The 22,060-nt window shown below is 42.5% G+C and overlaps 1 protein-coding gene across 8 annotated transcripts in view; it reads left to right on the forward strand.

Annotated features, from left to right (window-relative positions):
• NCOA2 (nuclear receptor coactivator 2) overlaps positions 1 to 22,060 on the forward strand; it is a 286,486-nt gene that overhangs the window by 224,951 nt on the left and 39,475 nt on the right. For all 8 annotated transcript variants that reach the window (XM_070382281.1, XM_070382289.1, XM_070382286.1 and 5 more), the window contains 7 exons: positions 2,258 to 2,361; positions 6,655 to 6,832; positions 9,129 to 9,317; positions 11,627 to 11,728; positions 12,016 to 12,159; positions 15,651 to 15,798; positions 17,852 to 19,121. In XM_070382281.1, coding sequence (XP_070238382.1) covers positions 2,258 to 2,361; positions 6,655 to 6,832; positions 9,129 to 9,317; positions 11,627 to 11,728; positions 12,016 to 12,159; positions 15,651 to 15,798; positions 17,852 to 19,121 — 2,135 coding nt within the window. The remainder of the gene's footprint in view (positions 1 to 2,257; positions 2,362 to 6,654; positions 6,833 to 9,128; positions 9,318 to 11,626; positions 11,729 to 12,015; positions 12,160 to 15,650; positions 15,799 to 17,851; positions 19,122 to 22,060) is intronic.

A 22,060-nucleotide genomic window follows, 5' to 3' on the forward strand; every position in this document is an offset into this window, starting at 1 on the left:
AATAAAAGGACTGTGGGACATTTATAATGTCTATTACGTGACTTTTACGATTCAGTAGTCGTCAAACTCAGGGATCCTTTAGGCCTAAACCTGCAGAGACTTCACAGGGGAGGGCTGTTAAATTAGAGGAAAAGTAGATGAAGCAGCAGCTGACGGTGCCAGTCCTGTCCCCGGACTGATGTGGGGAAGGGAGCAGAAACTGAAGAGAAATATACAGCTTCATAGAGTGAACTGGCGCTGGGGGGAGTATGCCCCAATATGTATTTATTTGGGAGTTATTTGGCAATGAAAAAATTTCCGGGAAAAATGGGGAGGGGGGAAGAGGAGTACCTGAGATCCCGCCTGCCCCAGGTGAGAATGACTCAAGAGCTGGGCTGAGACCAAGCCAGCAGCTAGGGGGAGGGACCTACAGTCGAGAGCTGGGGAGGACAGCAAGGAAAGATGAAGGGAGGACTAGCACATCCTCACATGCTGAGTTATAAAGGCTAATAGACAAGCCACAGCTCTATTTATAGCCAGTCACAATTATTCAGATCTAAGCAGGTGAATCAGGAATGTCGCAGAGTCACTGAGAAAACAGATACTCCCTGCTTCTGACCTCTACCTCTGGAACTCAGTCAGGAAGAGCTAAGACAGATATGCTAGTAGTAAGTTATATTTCTAAGTTACTTATGGGTTGTTTTTTTTCCTTGTTTTTAGCTGTGCTGCACGACACGTGGGATCTTAATTCCCCAGCCAGGGATTGAACCCATACCCCCTGAATGGGAGGCTCAGAGTCTTAAACACTAGGGAAGGCCCTTACTTTCTGGTTTTTAAAGTGTGTTTTACATATCCCATTTACTCCTGTCATAGCACATGAAGCAAGAAGGCAGGAACTAAGACCTCCAAAAGTTGAAGTTACATGCTCTGACTTGTACTAAGTGGCTGAGCTGAGACTTGAACTACACAGGCCCTCTTCCCTTTCCCACTGATACATATGCAGGTGGACAGTTTCCATCAAGATTTGGAGGGCCTGCATAATTCCTAATTATTTTCTATAGGCTCCCAGGTACAAATTAACCTTTACAGGTTTTCACAAATACCGTGTAAAATCTTCTGTTACAAAAAAAAAAAGAAGCAGAGTCTGCTAAGTTCATGAAAGCAAGTTGATTCTGAGTACTGAATTGATTTAGAGTTTTCTCTGTGGTTCAGTCTCTCAGTCGTGTCCAACTCTTTGTGCCCCATGGACTGCAGCACACCAGGCTTCCCTGTCCTTCATGTTCTTCACTGTCTCCTAGAGTCTGCTCAAAGTCATGTCTATTGAGTCGGTGATGCCATCCAACCATCTCGTCCTCACAGTTTTCTTAACTTGCATTTAATTACAGAGATAACATGCAGTGTAAACAAGGCTATAATTTATTCCAGGACAAATAATTGGCACATTGTGTTGTGTTGTTTTCTAACAAATTGTTGAGATGTATCTTGTTATGCTTTAAACTTTTCTTGGTGTTCTCGAAATAACCCACTTGCATACACATTGATGACTGTGCATCTGTTTCTTCCACAAGCCTTTTCCATGACGGCATGTCTTCCCAGGCCTGGCGGGAAGTTGCTTCACCCATTTGAGTCCAGGAGCCCAGACCATGCATCTCTGAACTAGATGAAAGGGCTGCCATCGAAATTCTCCGAGTGCCTGATAGGGTGTCCCGCTCTCTGCCTCATGTCGTTAAGCACCTTCCTCCAGGGAGGGGCCAGTCTTTCTGGTTATTCTAAATGTGAAGGTGACAAGAGGTGGGACAGTCCAAAAGCCACAGGAGTGTCCCATGGAAGCAGCAACAGTGGTCAGGACTCGTTTTTATTCCTTCAGACACATCTCTGATTTCTCTCCCGAAGTCTGAACTACAGACTCCCGGTCAGTCATCCCTGCCTGGGGAGTCTGCAGAAAGCCCTAATTGTGCTGCAGTATATAACAGTTTTGCAGTCTTTAAAAAAAAAAAAAATGCTTGTTGGGGACTGGCATGAAACCTCTAAACTCATTTTATCGGCAGCCTGAAAGGGGCTCTGAGCCACAGGTCCTGGAGGTGAAAAGTTAATGTTCTGGCTCCTGCTTCCAGCAGTTTCTCCCGTGCCATGGCAGCGGGGATGTTCTCTAACTCTTTTACAGTCTGATCTGATCCTGCTGAAGATTTTTTTTTGAAGTCATAACAATAAAAATGTTCTTGTGTCATTCTGTCCTTGAAATAGAATGCCAGTTAATTCACACTCGTGTTTGTTGCAGAGAAAGCAGCAGCTGCCAACATCGATGAAGTGCAGAAGTCAGACGTATCGTCTACCGGGCAGGGGGTCATTGACAAGGATGCACTGGGGCCGATGATGCTGGAGGTATTTCACCCTGCTGTTGATCTTCCCAGTATTCCGTTTAATCTTTCAGTGAATGCTGCTGTATTTAAAATGGACCACCAAGAAGGTCCTACTATATAGCACAGGGAACTCTACTCAATGTTATGTGACAGCCTGGAAGGGAGGGGAGTTTGAGGGAGAGAACAGATACATGTATACTTATGGCTGAGTCCCTTGGCTGTCCACCTGAAACTATCACAGCATTGTTAATTAGCTAAACTCCAATCTCAAATAAAAAGTTTAAAAAAAAAAATTCACTTTTAAGTGAATATAATTTAAGGCTAATCCACATTTATTTTTCACTCTTAAGATGGAAGTACTGCTGACCTCTTGAGCTTACTAATATGTATCTAAAATTTACTCCTGGTTCCAGCTTACATACCTTTCAGATTGATAATGTAGAATTAAATTAACTAGATTAGAATATAAATTTGACCAACTTTAAGTGCTTAAAGTTCATTAAAAAATGAATGCTTGAGCATTCATTTTACAAGCACTCATGTTCACATGTCCTGTTAAATTCTGTGATATATTGTGTTTTGAAATGTTGCCAGAATTCTTAGATTTTCACCTGTGCAAGTACAGATAATTATGTATACAGGCTAAAATTTGAGAACCAAATGGAGGTTTACACTTTTTATTTATGCTACATGAATCTAGATTATTGATTTCATAAAGACAAAAATTGAAGTAATATTCAGAACTTTTAAGATAAGCATCACTGCAATGGGTGATCTTAACTGCCATTTCTTTTGGGGGGGCACCTTTTTTTTAATTGGAGTATAATATGTAATTGTTTTACAGTGTTGTATTAGTTTCTGCTGTACCACAGTGTGAATCAGCTGTGAGTGTACATATATCTCCTCCTTCTTGATTAACTGCCATTTCTTTATTAACTTTAGGAGTTTTCATGACCAGACTACTATCTAGAATTTGTTAAGTCCCACTTTCTTATTTTATTAACCCAGTACAGTATTAAGCATCAGATTCTTTGCTATACCTATTCCAAAATTAAAATTCAGGATGTAGGCTATGGTAAGATGAGGGGAAAAAAATGTCAGTGAATATATAACAAGAAGCAGAGGAGCCCTGAGACATAAATTATGTCAGTTCTCAGGATAATTTACTCTGCTGATGATATAATGAGATTGAAAATTATCACATGGCCAGAAGGTCTGCAGCATTGCCATTGTAGAATTGCTTCACTGGCAGCCGCCGCACATATAGAAGAAATTAGGATTTTTAAAGCAAAGATAACCAGTTGGCGCATAAGATGATTTTTATTTTTAGAAAGTCTAATTCTGTGAAAATCTACTGTATAATGGGGCTAGGGAGACACAGAAAAAAATGTAAAGATTGTCTGACCCAGTCTTTATTTTTAGAGATGACAAAATTCAGCGCTTGGGACTACCCTGCTGACCAAAAGACTTTAAAGGACCCTATGTTGGGCCCTGCTTATTTCTCTTTCATCACTGGCTTGAAAACACGTAATGACAATTTTTAGAGAAAAAGTGAAAACAGACTTAACCTGATTTTCCAGAGTTGACAAGGCACTGGAAGGCCAGAGAGTGCTGCTTCCTACTTGGTTCTTAGAAGCAGCTGAGAAAACCCTTAACTAGGTGGACTCTTAGAATTCGATGAAAGAACTGGAAACAAAATTCATTTGGAAATGATGGGGAATTTTAAATATTACAGTTAGGAAAATCCGGTATACCTGTGTTAATTACTTACATTGGGGATGACTTAAAGTAGGGTGGAAACTCTTGGGAAGATTTTCAAGGCTTCTAAAAAGAGATGCTGGCAGTAACCACAAGGCTGTGACTCAAGCTCTCTGAGAGCAAGCTCATTAATTGCAGAAATCAGATTGCTAGATGTCAGCGGGTCTTATCTCATAAGATCAAATCCACATTTTCACTGTTGCAAAATAGTCTTCTGAGAATTCAGTGCATTGAGCAAAACACCTGTGTAGCAGGACTTCAGTGCTAAACAGGTGAGAGATAATGCTTTGAATCTAGAGACTTAAGGTTTGAATTTGCATCTTTTCCCTGTTAACATGTAATAATTTAAACAGAGAAAACTTGCTCTCATTGAGCCATTCTAGGCATAGATGCACACTCATGCTTACATCATAGCATAGTAGTTGCTAGGCAACAAAACTAAATGTCAGGTTTTTTCATGACAGCATATCATAGTAAGCTTTAAGAAAACAAATAGTTTTATAAGGTGAAAGAATTTCATCTTTCCACTATATCTTTACCATTGTATAAAGCAGTAGGAAGCCACGTGCACTTCCAAAAGTGACCCGTAGATAATATTATCATGACAATCCCTGTTGAAGGTATATTTAAAGCTGTGAGTTTAAAAGAACACTTAGTACATAACTAATCGACTGACTTACTTCCTGACCTCCCTCCCCACATACCCCATATACACATGTGCACACACTCACACAAGGTTTCCAACAGTTGATGCCAACCTATCATGGAAAGCTATTTACACAGTCTTGCTTTGCCTTGCACGTTGTTTACACCAATGGGAACAGCACAATGAACATTTAAGAAGAGCTTAAAACAAAATGGTGTCTGTTATGTGTGTGTGTATACATATATGTACACATATACATACATACACATATGTATATATTTTAAGAGCTTTTTATTGGTGCCTTGTGGTCGGTTCTAATTTGAGAGAGTGTGTAGTTTTGTCATGAAAATAGAATTAAAGGTGAAATATTTCAAAGAAAGCTCACAGAATAAGAGCCTGTTAAATAATAACTTGAGGAAAAAGTAAAACACTATGCCTCAGTCATGCACATTGTTATATTGGTGTGTCCATGAAACATCCATGTGAAAAACCAGTAAATACACAGCCTGAAGAAACTGGCATGAACTGGGTGGACCCCTTGGCCCTGATCCAGGGAATGCTTGGTCACTATCAAGCCTCATCCAGTCCTAATCTCTCCCTGATCCGTAAAACAGCTCTGGCAAATGAGCATCAAAAAGGGAAAGGAGGCAGAACTAAGAGAAACTCACTGAACGCCCAGACTTTGCATTGTCCAACAGCCGTGACAAGTCGGCGCTCTAGGTCAACACTGGGGAGAACTCTGCCACCTGGGAATCAAAGCACAAGCTTTGGAGGCAGTCCACCCGGATTTGTATCCCAGCTCTGGTTGCCAGAGCTTGGGCAAATCACTTACCCTCTTTGAGTCTCAATTTTTCCTTCTTCTGTAAATTGACAAAGGGAAACCATTCCTTCCAGAATTGTAAATGTTAAAATGACCCAGTGGGAAATTCCCTCGCAATCCAATGGTTAGGACCCTGTGCGCTCACTGCCAAGGGCCCTGGGTTCAATCCCTGGTCAGGGAAGTGAAATCCCACAAGCTGCACAGCACAGCCAAAAAAATAAATAAGTAAAAATAAAATGACACAGTGTGTTTAAGGCTCATTAAATGTGTCGATATAATGATAGCAAAGTGAACCATGCACCCATCACAGGAAAAATGCTCTTGCTCTCTGGGTGATTTAGGAACCCACATCTTAACAACTTGGAGAATAAAGAAATACAGCCAGGCACAGTTAGTTAACTTTCTTTCCCTCGGGGTTAGAAACCTAAACCCCAAGGCCCTGTGTAGTCTCAGCCAGAGGTCCCCAGGAAGACGGGTTTGTCGCATCAGACACACACTTCCCAGAACCTTCCCCCATGACACCAGACAATCAAGGATTGGCGTTGCTTAAAAAGATCTGAGATCATTTTCAGTTCTTTCATTTAAGACTTGGCAGCTTGGCAAAATTTTCTGATTTTTTTTTTCCTTGGTATTTATCCTAAAACTGTGGGAAATTACCAGTGACTTCTCCCTCGCATTGTATTCCATGAGGAACTACACCAAGGAAAAGTAATAGCTCTGAACTGGATCAGTAGCATATGAGTTGTTCTCCCCCTTGCGGAGTACATCCATCTCATTCGGAAAATACAGATAAATGCCTGCATACTCTTAACGTAGCAGTAATTATCTCCTGATAAAGTAACAGAATGAGTGTTTGTCATTTAGTTTATGACAAGAAACCCTGATGTAGGCTCTGTCCTATTTTCTAAGATGGAATCATCTCACCAAGAAAAATGTGTTTGTTGTTTCTGAATGCGAGGAGAGGTGGGAGAAAGATCTCTTCTTCTCCATGAGGGAATCATGTTTCCCTTAAAAGGACCGTTCCCTTCATAACAGTTGCACGTGACCGTCCGCTGCAGTCTTTCTAACAGAGTTTGTGCCTCTTCCCGTAGGCCCTTGACGGGTTCTTCTTTGTCGTGAACCTGGAAGGCAACGTTGTGTTTGTTTCAGAGAATGTGACACAGTACCTAAGGTATAACCAGGAAGAGCTGATGAACAAAAGTGTCTATAGCATTCTGCACGTTGGGGACCACACTGAATTCGTCAAAAACCTGCTGCCAAAGTCCATAGGTAAACGAATGTCCTCCGGGTCTCTGCTCACCACCCCACACCACCCCACCCCCACATACATCGTCTTGGCCGGCGGGAGGTGAAACAGACTCTTTTCTGTCAGTCAGGGATAACAGTAACTGGGGAGTGTTTTAAGAGATGCTTGTGTTAAATGTTTTAAGCTTAGAAGTCATGGAGAAAAGCCCATCTGTAGATATTGGTCTATGAATGATCGTTTTGACCCTATATTTAAAGTAAGTGAAAGGACTTCAGATGGAAAGCAGTATATGGCAACTATTTTCATGGGGTTTGTTTGGTGATTTTTTTTTCAAGACAGTGCCCAATTGCCTCCCACCCTACCCGGTGCCAGCCGACTCTGTTTGTCCTTTTTCTCCATGACCACTTAAGAAGTAGAAGGTCACGAGAAGCTTGAGATTGAGTTTATTTTGAGTCCCGGCTTGTGAAGAGTATGATGTGGGTGTATACGACGTTCTAAAAATAAAATGTGAAGGAACAAGTGGTGTGTCGCGGTTCGGATGCTCTCAGCCTGGGAGCCCGAAGTGGGCTCTTTGGCTTCACAGACTCTCATGGTTCTGCAGGTGACACGGCCGTGTACTGCCTCCTTCCCCACCCACTGCTGCCCCTTCCTGCCCTCCTCATCTTGACCTGGAGATGCTGTCCAAAAGCGTCCGTGATTATAAAGGGCCATATTTTAAAGTGGGTGGTTCACTGTATGGGCCCACCTCAGTGGCTGCTTGGGGAGCATAACTGTTCCCACTCACTAAATGCTCTTTTTTAATATTCTCACTTAAACTGATGATGCTAAGAACATCTTCATGGCTAAAAAGAAGTGCATATTTTAGTAGAGAATAAAGTCAAGTCCTGAGTTAGCAAATGTTTTTGTTCCTTTTCTTAAAACTGTTTATACTGGCTGGTCTCATTGTCACCACAGTAAATAGGAAAAGGCCCTTTCACATTCCGTTATGGCTAGCTCTTCTTTTAATAGGATAAACCCTTTGTTTAAAGTGACTGCAACAGTAATACAAAATGTGAGATCCTTCTATTATATCCTGTAGTAAATGAACAAGAAAATGGGATTTCTTGTTTCAAATAACTAGTATTTTCAAATCTCTTCAGTAATTTTATGACTTCCTCAAAGGACCTGTACTTGTTAATTCAATATTATTATTTATTCACTTGTCTAAATAGCTCTCTGCCTTACATTATATTGTATTTTTTTATACTTTCAAATTACTTATTAACCTGAGTCAATAAGAGGTCTTTTTTCCTTTGATTACTCTATGTAGTCTCCTTTATGTAAATAAGCTTTTAAGAATATTGATGGTAAAATAAACTTTTCAGATGTCTATATAAAGCTAGCTGTGGTTCCTTCAGTAAAACAGTTTCTTGCAGTTAACTTGATATTTCCTTTTTCTCTCTAGGATTTGTTTCCTTCTTTCCGCCTCTGCAGCCCAGTGTCTGTGGGGTTAGCACTGTGGGACCTAATTGGTCTTTCAAATGTTTTCTAGCTAGTGACTTTTGAGAGTGCTTTGCTTATCTTATGACTGGCCCGTTTTTATTTCTCTTTTTGGTTTCTCTAATGCATCTGAAAAAAAAACATGTCTTTCTTCTCTTACATCACCTTTTTCTTGAATTAATATATAAGTTTAATATATTGGTATTAAATTCCTAAGTGTTGATAAGAAAATAGAAGACATAGTATAGTAGTATTTCACTGAAAGGGAATAAATGACATTAGCAGTGTATTCTCAAGATTATTTCAGTCTTAATGAAGAAAAAAGATACAGCCCAATTACAGATTATACACTTCAAATTTTGGTGAAGTTTTAGGGAAGAGGGGTCAGTAAGAAGCAACAGGACATCAAGCCTTGGGGCAGGAGTACATGTGGGTAGGAGACGTGGAGACGTCCTGGCCTTAAGACGAGGTAGCAGGTGCAGAGATGTGCATGTGGGACTGGGGAGGGACAGTGAGGGGGGCAGGTCTTGTGCTCAGCAACGTGAAAGGTCCAGCTGGATGGGTAAGAGGGGGCTGGTGAGAAATCAGGGCCTGAGCTCGGAGGGAAAGGGTCTGGGTGAAGACTAACCAGTGTGATAGACATTTGAGATTCCCACGAAGTTTCCCAAGAATTCACCCAATCATTCTTCCCCCTATAGATTTCGAAGTTACTTAGAAAAGTGTAAACACCACATGAAAGTAAAATCACTGCGTATTTCCTACCCCGTTTTGATAACTTGGCAGAAGCCAGTCTGACACTAGTTTCTTCACCCTGTTGGCTTGCTTTTGCCTTTTGCTCAGTGAACGGGGGAGCTTGGTCCGGCGAACCTCCCAGGCGGAACAGCCATACTTTCAACTGTCGGATGCTGGTAAAACCTTTACCTGAGTCAGAAGAGGAAGGTCATGATAACCAGGAAGCACATCAGAAATACGAAACTATGCAGTGCTTTGCTGTCTCTCAACCAAAGTCCATCAAAGAAGAAGGAGAAGGTAGGGGCCACTTCTCTTATGTTAGTGTCATGTATTCCTATGCTACTTCTTTCACACTTAATAATCTGAAACTAGAGGCCGCACAAAGGAAAATATAGAGGCAGTTCCTTTGTTCTTTTCACCTACTCAACAATTCTTGTGCTCAGTTTAATTATCAAGTCTTTAAAACTGCACTATCCAATAGAATTTTCTGCGGCGAGGGCAGTGTTACGTGTCTGCAGCATCCAGAACAGCCACCACTAGCCACGGGTAGTTGCTGAGAATCTGAAATGTCAGTAATGCAACTGGGGACCAAATTGTCTATTTTGTTAAGTCTTCATTTAAATACCCCGTGTGGCTAGCAGCTACCCTGCCAGAACAATTCCACTAGTATTGAACCTCTCAGGGATCCTAGGCATCTCTGAACATCTGCAGCAAGGTCCAAGCCACACCTTAGAAAACACCCATGGTACAAAGAACATCTTTTGTATACTTCGAGGGATTAATGAATTTTGTGTGGTTTGTCTATGGATGCTGCATCCAGAATAAGAGAGGATGGAGATGGGAGTGGGAGTGGGAGACGAGTTCCAAACTGTAAGCTCTTAGGCGCTTCCTTTTAAAGAGATACTGATATAGTGTCCACCCCTATGCCTTCTGAGGAGATTGCTCTACACCTCTGAGACTGTCACTGTCTATGATATGGGACAGTGCTGAATATGGCCTCCTGTGTGTGTAGCAGAAGGGAAAGAGCCGAGGCCCGTCAGTCAGTAGAAACTTTGCGGGCTTTATAATCAGACAGGCCAGGTCCTACATCAGCTGCATATCAGCGCTGACTGTGGGCAAGCTTCTCAACCTCTCTGAACACCCACGTATTCTCTTAACCAGTGAAATCAACAATTCCAGTATCACAGTGTAATAAGGATTAAATGAGCATGCCTGTACCATGATTGGCATAGATATTTAATCCTCTTTTCAAAAAATATGTAAGTAATTTTTAATTTAAATTTTATTGGAAAGGAAGTAATTGAGCTGTCACAGATGATACATAGTTTTCAAAATTAAATTTTTACGTAGAGATGGAATGTCAAGCTGTTTTATTCTCCTGTATGCAACAGAGTAAGTGCTGCTAATTCATCTGTAATATTCTAAAGCCATATTCTATAGCTAAGCTAATTTATGGTTTTGTGCTGTATATGTCAACATGTTTGTCCATTTAAAATCTGATTCTGAATGTTTACATAGTATAGCATAAGAGTAGGGTTTCTGAGCCATGGTGCACTCATGTTCAAATCCTCGCTTCCCCAAAATTTTATTTGATGTTGGGTAAGTTACTGAAACTTCATGCTTTGGCTTCTCCTCTGTTAAGTGGAGATAATGCCAGTGCCTGCCTCATAGAGTTGTTAAGAGGATTAAATGAATCAGTAGCCTATAAAGCAGCTAGAAAGATATCTATCTCATAGTAAGTGCTCAAAAATTTAGCTTTTATTATGTTGAAGATGAGGATTACATTTATGTTTGTGATACTATTATTGGATATGTTTAAAGACATTCTTTCCCAAATTTAAAATCATAAATCAGTGACATAAGATATGAAGAGACTTTTTTTTAATCAACCTTTTATCCAGCACTTTTGAAATTGAAAGGGCTTGCAGTGTGCTCTGCGTGTTACCAGATAAAACACATCCTCCCTGATCTCCAGAAATGAACACAGACACATAAAACAGTTGAAGTAGGGTAAAGAATAAATGCTTAGCATCAGTTGTGTGAGATCCTAGCCATGGCCAAGAAACTAAACTTGAGACACACTGCATTTTCTAGGATTTGTTCTCTGAATCTGAGTCTAGACTCTTTATATACTTTGTTTTAAATTGCATATTGCCATTGTAGGAGCATCAACATAGTTCAGGAGAACGTATATCTAGTTTTCCTATATCTTAATGAACCTAAAACTCAAAGAGAAAACCCTTGACAGTTTCAGTTGTCATCATTTGTAGGCTTTATTAAGAATTCAGCTGGTTGTTAATATCAGCCAGTTAATAAGAACGGGTTCCATTCATTTCCACCACTGGGGAGATGCTTTCAGATGGTCACCTGTAGTATGGCAGATGCGCATTCATCATGTGTCGTGTGGCTTCAGCAGTTTATCCTCAGCTCCCCATATCTCAGCCTCCCCCAGCTGCTTCCCACTCCAGGTGAGGACCAGAGGTACATAGTGTCTCGTTGCTCTCTCCCTTACTGACCTACAAGGTTGTGCTATCATAAGTGCATTTGATTTTGTTTGAAACACTACAAAAGGCTCCTATGATAACCATCAATGTATGTGATTGAAGATTTGCAGTCCTGCTTGATTTGTGTGGCTAGAAGAGTTCCCATGAAGGAGAGACCAGCTCTTCCCTCATCAGAAAGTTTCACTACTCGCCAAGATCTCCAAGGTAAATTTTCTCAGCAGAGAAGGGCAAAGAAATCATTCTAGAATACTTAGGTGTTTGTCAATGCAAAGAATGGTCTAGAAGCTGATGAAGAAGCTGAGCACAGCAGCTGCTGCTGGGGCAGAAGCTAGAGGTGGGGTGGTGGGGGGACACTTCTTCTCACCTTCTACCTTCCTGGTCCATGCACTTACGCTACCTATTCCTAAAGAAATTTTTATCTTTTTAAGATTTAACTATTTCTCTAAAGAATAGATCAGTGTGTAGGTCAAATGCTCACTGTTGTTTACTAGGCAAGATCACGTCCCTGGACACTAGCACCATGCGGGCAGCCATGAAGCCAGGCTGGGAGGACCTGGTGAGGAGGTGCATCCAGAAGTTCCACGCACAGCACGAGGGGGAGTCTGTGTCTTATGCAAAGAGGCATCATCACGAAGGTAACGATCTCTCAGTGATACTCCTCTTGAAGTTCATCTTGCTGATGAGCATTCTCTCTGCAACAGTGATTCCTGAACCCACCCTGGGGGCTTAGATCTGGTGACTCTTGCCCAGGACTGTCGCCATCTGAAGGGAAATTGAATAGGAGGAACTGTAGGGTTAAGAGCGTGATGAAGGAAGTCAAATTGAAGATGATAACCTCTCACAAAGGCAGATGAAAGGGAATGAGATCATTTTCTTCAATGCTCTGGCTTTTAGACATGTAAGACAGTGCTCTCAGGTCCCCTCTAATAGCCAAAAAGAAAAAACCACCTGAATCATAAGGATACTGTGAAAATAAGAATGAAAGGAAATTTGCAAGAACAGGTGAATTCCTGGTAGAGGTGACAGTGGGATCCTGAGGCCCACCGCCACCACCACCTTCCAGATGAAGTCTAAAAAGAGACGTCGCTTCTAGAAAGAGATGAAGTCACTTGTCTGGGGTCATACAGTTGGTTAATAGGACACCTGGAGCTCAGCCCACAATGTCAGAGTCGTCTTTCAGTAATAACAGCAGCCCTCTCTGAGCACCTGGCCTCTGCCCTGGCATTGGCCCCCTTCCTGTGGGCTGCTTGATCCCCACGGTCCACCCAGGGACGTGGGTGTTTGCCTCCCACGCTGTCGATGGGGAACTGATGCAGGTGACACGGACCCAGGAGCCTTTGATTAGAAAGTGTGAGCCCTGGAGGGACCTGAGGGTCGTCCTGGCCATCGCTCCACCTCACTACTCCCACTGCTGTTCTGCAGCGTCACTTTTTCTCAGATGCATTCTGGTCTTTTGCTAAATTGGCGAGAACAAAGGAAAAAAACATCCTTTCTTTAGTGCTTATTAAGGACTCCATCGTGGAGGGAGATACTTTTCACTTCCAGCCTTCTGACCCTTCTCTCGTGGGCCCCGCGTGTCCTGGTTGGGGCACTTGGTTACCAGCATGGATTCCATCAGAGCCACGCTGCCTTTGAGGTACGGGGCCCTGTGCTTTGTAACTGAGTTTGGCAAATTGTCTCCAAATTTGCAGAAAATTTTATAACTCAGTATTGAAAATGCAGTTTTAGTTTGTCATCTTCCATCTAAGGTGCATCCATGACTGTTGTTGCTGTTCACTTGCTAAGTCACGTCTGACTCAGATCTCACGAACAGCAGGACACTAGCCTGCCCTGTCCTGCACTATCTCCTGGAGTTTGCTCAGACTCTTGTCCGTTGAGTCAGTGATGCCAATCCAGCCATCTCATCCTCTGTCGCCCCTTTCTCCTCCTGCCCTCAATCTTTCCCAGCATCAGGGTCTTTTCTAATGAGTCGGCTCTATGCATCAGGTGGCCAAAAAGTTTTGGAGCTTCAGCTTCAGCATCAGTCCTTCCAGTGAATATTCAGGACTGATTTCCTTTAGGATTGACTGGTTGAATCTCCTTGCAGTCCGAGGGACTCTCAAGAGTCTTCTCCAGCACCACAGTTTGAAACTCTGGCATTTATCAATAGTGTTTGTATGTTAAAAAGTTTATGCTTTTAAGATTGCTTATGAAAAAATACAAGTCATGGTAAATAACCTGTATTTTTTTTTTCATCCTGTTTATCCTTTTTATCTTCTTCATCCACATTTCTTAGAAATAAGCACTAAATCCAACCATTTGTGTCTTCCAGCATTTTTCTTTAAGTGCGAAAGAAAAAGAGGAAATAAAGATGCCACATTTGACAGAAATAAATAACTTACCTGCCATTTCACTAGATCTGGTTTAAAATAAAAAAAACAGTAACAAAGAATAAGAAATCCCCCAGCAACCGTGTTCAGGGTCCTTGGGCTCTGAGTAGCAATGCCCCATGTTTAATCCTGTGGCTTCCTGAACTCCTTACACAAGGGTTTACACATATGTACTAGGCACAGCGCTAGGTTTAAACAGAGGGGACCCACTGAAAGGAAACTCTACCATGTATAAAATGCATTTCATCCAAGTGTATGAAATAAGTTGGATTGCAGGTAATCATTAGTATTGAATAAAAATCTACCAGAAGACTTTGTTTACATGGAGGAGCTTCCTGAATGTGTTCAGGGGCTTGCTGACACAAATCTGCTCAGTGGAAGTTCTTGATGTAGACGAATGGTAATGGAAAATCTCAAAGGATCACTGCCAAGGTCGGATAAAATTCTGAAATTATAAGCCACTGGAAATACGAGTCCTATTATAAAAATGGTATTCCTGCTGCCGTTGGCTGGCATACTGAGTATGGAAAGCCAGATGCGCATATGTACAGTAATTTGTTTCCAGTACTGCCACTTCAGAGGAATCATGCAACAGTTGGTAGCAGAAAGTGATACCTAAATACTCTGTGTCCCTACCTGGAACTGAGCAGGGGGTTTACCAGGGAAATTGCTCAAAGTGAAATTTTACCAACAAGTCTGAATCTTCATTGTATGTCAGTACCTGCTCGTGTGTGTGTGTGTGTGTGTGTGTGTGTGTGTGTGTTTCGGTAATTTCGTGGAATGATGAATGTACTTGGTCACTTTGGGACTGACTATTCCACCCACAAAATTTGTGCTGAGGATTATGTGGTAAAAAATGGCAGTCGTCTTAAAATGGTTTAGGAGGTAAGGTAACTAAACCATGTGGCTGAATCAAATGTTCTTTTTTTTAATATGCAGTATTTGACAGCTTTAAAATGCAGTTGTTTTAAAGATAAATGTGAAATTTCGAGAGAAATTATTTTAGCTTAGTGTTATATTTTCTGCTGTAGTCCTGAAAATGGAAATAACTGATGTCATTATCCAGATGTTAAACCAATTCCGTGTCACTCAGAGTTGTGCTTTTATTATTTCCGTTTTCTATTTAGCCTTCTTTTTTCTCTGAAAAGATCCCTCTGGTTGTTTATGTTTTACTTCCTGTTGCCCTGACCACAGAAATAATATGTCTTACACACTGAGAAACAAAATTGGAGAATGGTACTATGATATAATGGATTAAATAGTTTGTAACTTCAAGATGAATATTCAGAGGCTATATTCAGTGTCATAAGTTTTACATAATATTTACTATTGTATTAAAGAGAAATTAAAGGCACATTGTACCCTTTAGAGGTAATCCTGTTTATAACACCATATTACTTCCTAACGTTTCAGACAAATCATTGCAACACTTTTTTGAGCTAATAAATTGTTTATACTCTATCTCACCATGATACTGAAGATTTTTAAAAGAATATGGTTGGGGAATCAAAACTTCATTTCGAGGGAAGAAATCCCAGTATACTGAAATTATTGGCATCTTGAGAGGAAAATAAATATGCTTTTAAAAATGGATAATGGATAATGTTCTGTCATAAAGTATTACTTACAACTCTCTTCAGCCTGCTGGGAGGAAGATATTAAACTTAACCAAGTTGATTACTATTATCATGTCTGGTCCCACCCCCGCCCCCAGTTTTGTTTCTAACCATGCATTCTGCTTCCTTGCTCGCCTGCAGTGCTGAGACAGGGATTGGCATTCAGTCAGATCTACCGTTTTTCCTTGTCTGACGGCACCCTTGTGGCCGCGCAAACGAAGAGCAAGCTCATCCGATCTCAGACTACTAACGAACCTCAGCTCGTGATATCTTTGCATGTGCTGCACAGGTAAGCCTCGTTCTGACACACCATCTCCCCCGCCCAGCTCAGGAGGCCAAGTTCTGAAAGCAGATTTTATCCCAGAGCTTGTCTGCTTGGGTAGACATTTCTGTTGACCAACCCCAGTCATGTAAATATAAATTGACTTGTTATTGGGACTTCCCTGGTGGCCCAGTGGTTTAAGACTTCCAGTGCAAGGGGTAGGGATAGTTCAGTCCCTGTTTAGGAAACTAAGATCCCCCATGCCTCATGGCTGAAAAACCAAAACAGAAGCGGAAATAATGTTGTAGCAAATCCAATAAAGACTTTTAAAATGGTTCACATCAACAAAAAAAGAAAGAGAAAAGTAAACTGTTGGCTAAAAGAAGACAACTTCTGATACTGAAATTCAAATTAAGGCTGCACTTTGAACTTTAGCCTTAAGACTAATACATTTTATTTTATTTTTTTATTTATTTAATTTTCTTGGCCAAGCCATGCAGCTTGTGGGATCTTAGTTCCCTGACCAGGGATTGAACCTAGGCCCTCACCAGTGAATACTTGGGAGTCCTAACGACTGGACCACCAGGGAATTCCCAACACTAGAGAATTTTAAAACCTAACTAGAAGGACACAAGCTCACACTTAATGACTGCCTGTCACATCAGAGGAGGAAAATAGATCACTTCCCAGCAGTGACACATCCTGGGCAGGAATTCAGAATGACTTCTGCTCCCATGTGTTTAGATTTGAAACTTTCAAATATACATATACTTATAAAGGAGTATTTTAGATTGTTATTCTCAGCTTTAAATTAACCTTTTGCATTAGACTTTAAATTGAAAGGTAGTAAACATTTCCCCAAAAAAGAAAAGTGAGGAAAATTGAATGTTGATTTTTAAAGTAAATATCATAAACCATCTTGTTTTAGAGCACAAATTTAGGGAAATGATTGCATTTCAAGTTATGTAAATATTTATGTGTGTGCTGTATAAAACTTTGAGTTACTATCAGCAGATATAAAGTTGCTCTAGAGTTCCCTTTTATTACACTTCTCAATTATGTATTTTGTTATTTAGAAATTAAAATCAAGCGGCCCTGTTTGCCAACTCTTAATAAATCCGACCTCAAAACAATCTGAAAGTGATTACAGATGGGCCAGATTGCTCCCCCCTAACTGAAAGCTGATGTTTGATAATTTGTGAAACCTGTTTTGTTTGGATTTGTGAATGCATTTGGTAACTCACGAGTGACTGCCAAGCTGTAAATTAAAGCTCACAGGGCTTGGAAAATTGTCCAGCTTAGAAAGCTGCCCTGAGTGCAGGAGTGGAGTGGGGAAAGCTGCCCTGAGTGCAGGAGTGGAGTGGGGTGGCCTGCGAGTTAGGGGCTAAGATCCCAGAGTAAGGGTGATCTGCAGCTCCTCGCATATGGTCTGAGAGGCGCTCACTTGGCCTTCTAGGGGAACCCAGGCAGAGGACTTGTTAGACAGGTAACCGAATTCCCAACACTTTGGGTAACTTTGTTGGCTCGAAAACTTGGAGAGTTTCGAATAGTTGTGGCGGGTTTTTTTTTTCCTCTTAAGGTTTACTATTCATCTTGAGCCAAGTAGCCCACATCAAGCTCCAGGCTCACAGATGGGTCTCTTGTTAGGAATTGTAATCTCTGGCAAATAATTGAAGACAGCTATGCTTGCTTGGGTCATTTCTTTCAGACAGTACAAGCTCTCAGTTATTCATGATAACATACCGGTTAATGAGCAAGGTATAGTATGTAACTGGAACCCTGCTAATGTCTTGTCTAGCAAATACGATGTCAACATGGTAGTAGTCAAATTTAAACACAAACTCCCTCTGTAAAACCACAGACGTCTTAATGAATGGACTGGAAAACATCCCTCTTGGTCCTAAATGCTGCATGTTCAATCTTGCCCATAATTGCAGATGGTTTCATCAAAGTATTATCTTTCTTTTCCTTCCATGTCATCCGTTCTTTTAAAGAAATGAAGCAATCTCATCTTTGAAAATTAATAACAACTTGCTCAGTATCTTCCCTTTCATCTTATATGTCTTTCCTCATCTTACAGAGAGCAGAATGTATGTGTAATGAATCCGGATCTGACTGGACAAGCGATGGGGAAGCCACTGAATCCAATTAGCTCTAGCAGCCCTGCCCACCCGGCCATGTGCAGTGGGAACCCTGGTCAGGATATGACCCTCAGTAGCAATATAAACTTCCCCATGAACGGCCCAAAAGAACAGATGGGCATGCCCATGGGCAGGTTCGGTGGTTCCGGGGGAATGAACCACGTGTCCAGCATGCAAGCAACCACTCCTCAGGGTAGTAACTATGCACTCAAAATGAACAGCCCCTCACAAAGCAGCCCAGGCCTGAATCCGGGACAGCCCAGCTCCATGCTCTCGCCAAGGCATCGCATGAGCCCCGGGGTGGCCGGAAGCCCTCGAATCCCTCCCAGTCAGTTCTCCCCCGCAGGAAGCTTGCATTCCCCCGTGGGAGTTTGCAGCAGCACAGGAAATAGCCATAGCTACACCAACAGTTCCCTCAACGCGCTGCAGGCCCTCAGCGAGGGGCACGGGGTCTCGTTGGGGTCATCGTTGGCCTCCCCAGACCTCAAAATGGGCAATCTGCAAAACTCCCCAGTGAATATGAATCCCCCCCAGCTCAGCAAGATGGGGAGCTTAGACTCCAAAGACTGTTTTGGACTTTACGGGGAGCCTCCAGAAGGGCCAGCTGGGCCAGCAGAGAGCAGCTGCCACCCTGGGGAGCCGAAGGATCCCAGCGAGGCTGGCCTGCCTCCAGCTGGGAGCAATGAGAGACCCGACGGGCAGAGCCGACTCCTCGACAACAAGGGGCAGACCAAACTCCTGCAGCTGCTGACCACCAAATCCGACCAGATAGAGCCCTCGCCGCTGCCCAGCTCTCTGTCAGACACCAACAAGGACTCCACAGGCAGCTTGCCCGGCCCCGGGTCGACGCATGGGACTTCGCTCAAGGAGAAGCATAAGATTTTGCACAGACTCCTGCAGGACAGCAGCTCCCCTGTGGACTTGGCAAAGCTGACAGCAGAAGCCACGGGCAAGGAGCTGAGCCAGGAGGCCAGCAGCACAGCTCCTGGGTCCGAGGCGACCATCAAGCAGGAGCCAGTGAGCCCCAAGAAGAAAGAGAATGCACTACTTCGCTATCTGCTCGATAAAGACGATACTAAAGATATCGGTTTACCAGAAATCACCCCCAAACTTGAGCGACTGGACAGTAAGACGGACCCTGCCAGCAACACGAAATTAATAGCTTTGAAAACTGAGAAGGAGGAGATGAGCTTCGAGCCCAGTGACCAGGTAAGGTTTGTTGAGTGTTCTCCCAAGGGTACTAATTCATAGCCATCAAGGATTTCTCCACAAGGGGCCTGCTGAGGCCTCAGGGGACCTGATGAAAATAAGCCTCCTCCTTGGTGGTTCTTGCTTTGAGACAGAGGTAATTCTCACTGAGGTCGTGAGTTCCAAACACTCTTGCCTAACAAAGAATGGAGTCGTTGTTCAGTCGCTAAAAGTCATGTCCAGTGCTTGAGACCCCCACGGACTGCAGCACGCCAGGCTTCCCTGTCCTTCACTATCTCGCAGAGTTTGCTCAAACTCATGTCCATTGAGTCATGATGCCATCCAACCATCTCATCCTCTTCTGCCCCCTTCTCCTCCTGTCCTCAATCTTTCCCAGCATCAGAGTCTTTCCAGTGAGTCAGCTCTTCCCATCAGGTGGCCAAAGTCTTGGAGCTTTAGCTTCAGCATCAGTCCTTCCAGTTAATATCTGGGGTTGATTTCCCTTAGGATTGACTGGTTTGATCTCCTTGCAGTCCAAGAGACTCTTCAAGAGTTCTCCAGCACCATAATTCAAAAGCATCGATGCTTTGGTGGTCCCTCTTTATGGTCCACCTCTCACATCTATACGTGACTACTGGAAAACCCATAGCTTTGACTATATGGACCTTTGCTGGCAGAGAATAGAGCAGATGCTGACTTTTATTTTGTGAAGGGCCAAATGGTAATATTTCTTACCACACACTCTGTAACACAGCTGTTCAGCTCTGCCACCGGAGGGCTACAAAAGCAATCCTAGATGCTAGGGGAACAAGTAAGCCTGCTGTGTTTCAATCGAACTTTATCGACAGGCACTGATGCTTGAATTTTACACAATTTTCATGTGTCACAAGATATTCTTCTTTTGAAGTTTTTTTCAATTATTAATAACTGTCAATCCCTTCTTAGCTCATGGGCCATACAGAAACAGGTAGCTTTTCGCACACAGGGCAGCTGGGCTTTACCAACCCCTGGTATCAGAAGACATCTCACTTGGAAACAATCACTTCCTCGAAAGTGGGTTGGGTCAGAGTAGACTTTAGTAAATGATTTCTTACTTACCTTTCTCTCTTTTTAAGATCAGAGTCTGGCTGGTTTTCAAACTTAATGAAAGTCATTATGCCTCTCTTTATTCTCAGCCAGGACTTATGCTTGATGCTGAAGAATTTCTTAGGCCATCAGTAAAAACTTATTTAAGGGGAAATAAAGAGGAGAGGAGAGGTAGAATTGGCCTGGGTCTTGGTATAATTGAGCCACCAAATATCAAACATAAGTGCAAAACTGAAATAATAGGTGGTGCTATCTGTTGTTCTTACTTGAAAAATGAATTCCCTGAAAAAAAAAAAATCCAGGACAGCTAAAATAATATTCGAAGTCATCCTTGATGACATGCTGAGGTAGTGACATCAGAGGGAAAACGCCAACAGTCTAATATTTTTGTTTATGTTAAAAAAAATGAGCCATTACTGACAATAATGGCTGGGCATAAGGGGCTTTCTGGGGAATCAGCAACTGGCTGGGTTCACGATGTCAGGAGCACTGCCTTCAGTCGTGGTGGGTGCGAAGTGAAGAAGCTGCCCGAACCTCTTGACTTAAAAGTGGTTCACTGACTTGGCCTTGGAACTTGTTTTGCAAGTGGACACTTTAGGTGTCGCTGTTTCAGGTGTGCACGGGAAGAGGAGCGGTTAGCACCCCTGACCACCCGGGGACCTCCTAGGTGGAGGCTGAGCCTGGGGGTGGCGCTAGGGTGGAGAGGCCTGATGGGCCCCGGCACGGGGCTGGGGCCACACATCCTCTGACAGCCGGGCTCCTTCTGCGTCCTGAGCACAAGCTTTCTGTCCATCTTCCACTCTGATGTCTGGCCCACTACCACCATTCTGTGAGGGCTTTGTGCCCTTCAGGAGGGAAACAGCGTCATGGTATAAACACCTTTGGTGATGAATCCTTAAACTTAGCTGTTGGTGCGGAGTTCTCAACACCGGCTACTCTGTGATGCTGTGAGATCATTACATGGGGACTCAGCAGAAACTTAATAACCATATCTTGAATACAGTGTCGTGTAAAACCACACTGACAGCTGCAGACGTTTTAATCTTTTGAGGTTTACTAGATTAGAATACACAGGGCTAGTGGCAGTTCAGAGTGGCAGGCACAGATACTGTCACTCAGGCTTCTTGACACACGCTAGAGGGCAAGATGGTGACTCACGAGGTCCACCTTGGCTTAGTGGCTAAGTGGTTGGTCCCTCCCTCCCGGAACAGTTTATTTCTATCCCTAGACTGAGGCCCTAGGGACTTAAAGGGTATGGAAAGGGGGGCGCTGTTTGGCATTTTTATATTTAGCTATGTGATTACGTTAGCTTCATACAAGAAACTAACAAAGGAGAAGGTTTTTTTAAGTCCTTGAGTCACTTGCAGTTTCTAATTGGTATTTATAAGAACGTTTTTAAAATCAAAACTGTCTCACTTTGGGAATTTAAAGCACAGAGTATTATCTGCACAAATCTGTCATTTTGAATGGACACATACAGGCATACACACAGATGTACACACAGTATTTTTTTCTTAATGAAACCCAGTTCCTGGTTTTACCTTCTATCCATTCCCATTTAAAACTCCACCCCAAAAATACTGCTTCAGAGCAATTTTAACATCAAAAACGTTGCAGCTTGAAAAGAAAGGTTACCACAGGAAGTATGCATTACCTAAATTTAGATCAAAGTTAGAATGACTGACTTTAAGGGAAAAAAAAGAAACAGGGATTCTTTCACTCCCCTCCCTCCTTCACTTTTCCCAAATACAGATTGATTCTATCTCCCGTTGACTTCTAGGCACATTTATCTAAGACTTTTCTTTCATTTCAAGGGAACACAACACATTTTTATTTAGTAAGATAAACTGCTAGCGAGCCTGAACTGCACAGTT

This window comes from Bos mutus, chromosome 14 (genome assembly GCF_027580195.1).
Source record: "Bos mutus isolate GX-2022 chromosome 14, NWIPB_WYAK_1.1, whole genome shotgun sequence".
Lineage (NCBI taxonomy): Eukaryota > Metazoa > Chordata > Mammalia > Artiodactyla > Bovidae > Bos > Bos mutus.